This window comes from Equus asinus, unplaced genomic scaffold (assembly GCF_041296235.1).
Source record: "Equus asinus isolate D_3611 breed Donkey unplaced genomic scaffold, EquAss-T2T_v2 contig_1, whole genome shotgun sequence".
Classification (NCBI taxonomy): Eukaryota; Metazoa; Chordata; class Mammalia; order Perissodactyla; family Equidae; genus Equus; species Equus asinus.
In genome coordinates, this window is record NW_027224738.1 from 2,839,091 (window position 1) to 2,845,164 (window position 6,074).

At 37.0% G+C, this 6,074-nt stretch overlaps 1 protein-coding gene across 1 annotated transcript; it reads left to right on the top strand.

Annotated features, from left to right (window-relative positions):
- Nucleotides 1–4,203: 4,203 nt before the first annotated feature.
- Nucleotides 4,204–4,791, top strand: LOC139042859 (myelin-associated neurite-outgrowth inhibitor-like). Its single transcript, XM_070503428.1, has one exon. The coding sequence runs from the start codon at nt 4,204–4,206 to the stop codon at nt 4,789–4,791; it is 588 nt and encodes a 195-aa protein (XP_070359529.1).
- The last annotated feature ends 1,283 nt before the right edge of the window (nt 4,792–6,074 follow it).

The window sequence follows — 6,074 nt, forward strand, 5'->3', positions numbered from 1 at the left end:
ATTCTTTTACATGCAGATATTGTGTTTTCTCAACATCATTTATTGAAGTGACAATCCCTTCCCCACTGTGTATTCTTAGTGCCTTTTTTTTTCAAAGATTGGCACCTGAGCTAACATCTGTGGCCAATCTTCTTTTTTCTTCTCCCCAAAGCCCCCAGTACATAGTTGTGTACTCTAGTTGTAGGTCCCCTGGTTGTGCTGTGTGGGCCGCCACCTCAGCATGGCCTGAGGAGTGGTGCTAGGTCTACAACCAGGATCCGAACTGGCAGAACCCTGAGCTGGCAAAGCTTAATGACTCGGCCATGGAGCCAGCCCCTTCTTAGCGCCTTTGTAAAAATGTTAGTCAGGTTTATTTCTGTTCTCTTTTTTCGTTTTTAGTGGCCTATGTCTTTTTTATACCATTACCATATGGTTTTGATTACTATATCTTTGTAACACAGCTTGAAATCAGCTTTGTTCTTGATCAAGATTGCTGTAGCTATTTGGGGTCTTATGGGTTCCATGCAAGTTTTAAGATTTTTTTCTATTTCTTGGAAAAATGCCATTGGATGTTGATAAGCATTGCTTGGAATCTGTAGATCATTTAGGGTATAACGAACATTATAACAGCATCGATTCTTTCCATGCTTGAGCACAAGATACCTTTCAGCTTATTTGAGTCTTCTTCAGTTTCTTTTACCAATATTTCATAGTTTTCAGTGTACAGATTTTCACCTCCTTTAGTAAATTTATTCCTAAATATTTTATTCTTTTTGATGCTATTGTAAATGAGATCTTAATTTCTTTTTCAGGTAGTGTATTGTTAGTGTATAGAAATGTAACTTATTTTTGCATATTAATTTTATATCCTGCAAGTTTATTGAATTCATTTATTGGTTTTAACAGTTTTTTGTGGAGTCTTGAGGGTTTACTATATGTAAGATCATGTCAACTACAAACAGAGAAAATTTTACTTCATCCTTTCTTATTCAGATGCCTTTTATTTATTTTTCTTTCCTAATTTCTTTGGCTAGGATTTTAGTACTATGTTAATTAGAAGTGGCAAGAGTGGCACCCTTGTCTTGTTCTTAATCTCAGAGAGAAAGTGTTCAGCTTTTTCTGTTGAGTATGATGTTAGCTGTGGGAATGATTGTATGATTTTAATTCTTCATTTTGTTAATGTCTCATTTATTGATTTACACATATTGAAACATCCTTTCATCGCAGGGATATGTCCTGCTTGATTATGGTATATGATCCTCTTAATATGCTGTTGAATTCAGTTTGCTAATTTTTGTTTGAGACTTTTTGCATCTATGTTTATCAGCAATATTAGCCTGTAATTTTCTTTTCTTCTAGTGTCCTAATTGGGCTTTGCTATCAGGATAAGTCTGGTCTTATAAAATGAGTTCGGAAGTGCTCCTTTCTCTTCCGTTTTTTGAAACAGTTTAAGAAGGATTGGTGTTAATTCTTCTTTAATTGTTTAGTCAGATTCACAAGTGAAGCCATCTGATCCTGGACTTTCATTTGTTGGAGGATTTTTGATTACTAATTCAATCTTATTCCTTGATATTAGTCTGTTTGGATTTTCTACTTCTTTTTATTTCTACTTTTTTGTTCAATTCATTTAAACGAGACAAAAACAAACAGCAATTTAACTATTTCTCCCATCTCCTTCCTCCCACCCCTGGCAACCACCAGTCTGGTCTCTGTATCCATGAGCTTGTATCTATCTATCGATCGATCTTTCTATAGTATATAGCATACATATCTAGCATACATATTATAGAGTATATACATGGTGTATAGTTCATAGTGTGTATAAATAGTGTGTGTTTGTATAGATATATTCCACATATAAGAGAGATCCTACAGTATTTGTCTTTCTCTGTCTGACTTATTGTATTTAGCATAATGTTCTCAGGGTCCAACAACATGGTCACAAATGGCAAGATTTCACTCTTTTTTATGGCTGAATAATATTACATTGTATATGTAGATATCATTTCTGTTTCCTCATGACAGTCTTGGTAGATTTTACATTTCTAGAAATTCATCCATTTCTTCCAGATCATCTAAATTGTTAGCATATAGTTGTTCATAATAATATGTAATGTGCTTTTTTATTTCTGTGGTATCATTTGTAATGTGTAATCTTTCATTTTTGATTGTATTTTTTGACCCCTCTTTTTTTTTCTTGATTAGTCCAGCCAAATTTTCGCCAATTTTGTTTACCTTTAAAAAAAAGCATTTCTCAGTTTAATTGATCTCTTTTATTGTTTTTAGTCTCAGTTTTATTTATTTCTACTACAAACTTAGGACTTAATTTATTCTTTTACTAGTTCTTTGGAAACTTCAAGGTTAGGTTGTTTATTTAAGGTTTTTTTTTATGCAGACATTAGCTCCTATAAAATTTCTCTTATTAACTATTTTCATTCCACCTCAAAAGTTTAGTATGTGGAAGTGTAGTTTGAGATTTTTAAATTTATTATATAAATTTATTATATTAAACAGAATAATTTCAACTAAAGATTGCATGGTAATAACTTTATATTTGTCAACTTTCTCTTTCACCAGTCCCCTCTTTTCTAGTGTTAAAAAATATACAAGATGTTTCCATTTCCAACATAAAAACAAATTAATTAAAAATGGTCTAAGTTTTTGGAATTGTTACATTCAATGACTTGAATGAATCTCCAGACAAGTATGCTCAGTGAAAAAAAGCCAATCCTGAAAAATTATATAGTGTATAAAACTCCTCTCATATAATATTTATGTAATATACATAAATTCATGTAATTCATGATGGAATTATAGAGTTGAGAATAAATTAATGATTTCCACGAATTAGGGGAGGGTGTGTTGGTGTGGCAGTAAATGGCAAACTGATGGACTCTCATGGTAATGAACCTGATCTGTATCTTGACCGCAGTGGAGGACACTCTAACCTACATTCATAATAAACTTACATAGAACTAAACGCACACACCCACACACATACTTTCGAGAAAAGTAAAACTAGGAAAATCTGAGAAATATTGAGAAATTTTATCAATGTCTCTGTGCTGGTTATAATTATTGTACTTTAGTTTTATAAGATGTCATCCTTGAGGAAAGATGGGTAAAAGTTACTTAGTATCTCTCTGCATTATATCTTACAATAGCATATGAATCTAAGATTACCTCTCAAAAGAAAAGAGTTTAAATTAAACAACAACAACAAATCAAGTATTTATACAAACAACATGGGTGAATCTCAAAAACATGTAGAATGACAGAACTCTTACTCAAAACTGGATGCCATAGAACTCCACTAGTATAAACGCCCAGAAAACAAACTAATCCAAGGTGGTAAAAAGTCAGAACAATGTGGAAACTTCTGGGGTTTGGGGCAAGGATTAACGGGAATGGGCGTAGGAGGAAGAAATTTTCTGCAGGATAAATTCAACACACTACGTGGGTGTATGCATTTGCCAGAATTCATTGAGTGGTACATTTAAATTTGTGTATCTGACTGTATTTAAGTAAAAATATAGCATATGTAGTTTCACATACCAATTTTTTTAATTGAAAATATAGAAATAAAATTTAAAAATAAGCAAACAACTCTAATTAGTTAATATTATATATCTATCCTCAGATGTTCAGGGGCTAAAGTGTACCAGTGTCTGAAATTCACTTTGAAACAAATAAAATAAATAAAATGGACTAAATGGAGAAAGGCATTCATAAATATATAGTTATGTGATAAATAAAAAACAGTTAAATGAAGATAGAAATATGAGCATTGACTGTATATAAGTCTTTCAACTTATTCATTTATAAAATAATTTTCATACTCCAATGTTGGGAGAAAAACAAAAATATCAAAGAATATATAAAAACAAAAGATGTAGCAGCGTGGGCGGGTCGCGCGGGCTGCGGAGAGGCAGGCCGGGCGCGGAGCAGGGGAGAGGCCCGCGGCGGCGGCGGCGGCGGAGACTGGCCCTGGCGGCTCGGGCCCCGCATTGGAGCAGGCCTCGCGGCGCTCCCCCCGCCGGCGAGCTGGTCAGCGAGGCCCAGGCCGCCCGCCGCGGCGCGGGGAGCGATTGTTACTTTAGCTGATGGGTGCTTATCGGACGGCCCACATGGAGAAGAGCTTCATCGCTGCAGAAAGTGCTGTTGGACAGCGCTGATCTGGACTCCTGTCTTAGCCTTGGTTGTGGATGTCATGTTCTTGAAATCATGAATCCTATTTATAGCCCTGGTTCCTCTGGGGTTCCCTATGCAAATGCCAAAGGAATTGGTTATCCAGCTGGTTTCCCCACGGGCTACACAGCAGCGGCTCCCGCCTACTCCCCCAACATGTACACTGGAACGAACCCCACCTTCCAAACAGGTTACACTCCTGGCACACCTTACAAAGTGTCCTGTTCCCCCACCAGTGGGGCAGTGCCACCATACCCCTCCTCCCCCAACCCCTACCAGACCGCCGTGTACCCCGTGCGAAGTGCCTACCCCCAGCAGAGCCCATACGCACAGCAAGGCACATACTGCACACAACCCCTGTACGCAGCACCTCCTCACGTCATCCACCACACCACGGTGGTGCAGCCCAATGGCATGCCGGCGACGGTGTACCCTGCACCTATCCCTCCACCTACAGGCAACGGGGTCACCATGGGCATGGTGGCTGGGACCACTATGGCGATGTCAGCAGGTACCCTGCTGACTGCCCACTCCTCAACTCCTGTCACCCCTCACCGAGTCAAGGTGCCCACATATCAGGCCCCCGGAACACCCACCTACAGCTACGTGCCCCCTCAGTGGTGATCACCCTGCGATGTTTGAGGATGGAGCTGTGCGGTCACATAATGGAGGTTCCACAGCTGGTGCTGCAGGCCTGGCGCCTCCAGCCCGGACTTTCTTCCTAATGCTCTGACACTTAGCTAGCACTCCTGCGGCCCGCCCGGCAGGTCCCAGCGCCATGAGTCTCCAGCTGACTCTGGGTTGTTCTTACAGCAAATCCTGTTTTGTGGGCTGCCTGGCAATTTTTTAGCTAACTATAATGATAAAAACGGAGTATTAATCTATTCAGAATCACATCTAGTTGAATGCATGTTTAAAAAACAAACACAAAAACAAAGCTTGCTCAATCTACCTGCAGTGACTGATGCAAACCCATCATATGCAAAATCCAAAGGAATGGGAAGTGTTTTATAGCTTGTATCCCTAATGCACTGTTGTAACGTATGCCAAGTCTTAAAGTTGTACGTGTTAAAGCGAATTTCTTCATAGAGCAAAAAAAAAAAACGAAAGATGTAAAGATTTTGAGTAACTCAGCTATACAAATACACAATTTATTAAGTGACTATTGATTACAACCCTTAAATAAGTTAAAATAAATTGAATATTTATAAGGAAAAAATAAGAAAGAATTCTGCACTTAGAAATTGAGAACAAGTCTTCTAAATTGCTATAGGTTTAGGAAGATGTAAAAAGAAATATATCAAGATGTATGAAAAAGAAGGAGATACTTTTCAAACTTGTAGGATATGACTGAAGACATATGGTAGAAGGGACATAAATTGCGGCCTGCATTTAATATTTAGTCACAGAAATACATTTACAGGAATGTTAGGCAATATATCTGGGGAATTAAGAGATATCTGAGAAAAACAAACTAAAAATAAAGTAAAACAAAAGTCTTCTGCCATATAAAAAATGATTAATTTACCATAAAGTAAAATTTAAAACAAACAGTAAACAGGTTCTGGAAGTTAAGGATGAAGATTTTATAAGAAACACAAAGGGAAAAAAAGTATAAGAAAAACTGGATGAAAATGCTACATACAAAAATTAATTGTTAAAGAATATATAACTAAAAAAAGTGCTAATTAACAGAACAGACATAACCAGTTACTGATTATTCTGCTGAATTGTCACACAGTGTAACCCTCTCAGACAACATCCAGGTAAACAAATTGCTTTAACATAATAAGCATCACCAAAATAAAGTAAATAAGTAAATGCACAGGAGGAGATATTTGAAGAAATAATGAAATTTTTTTCCCATTTGAAGCAAGATTATATTTCCCCCTCAAAATTGATATGCA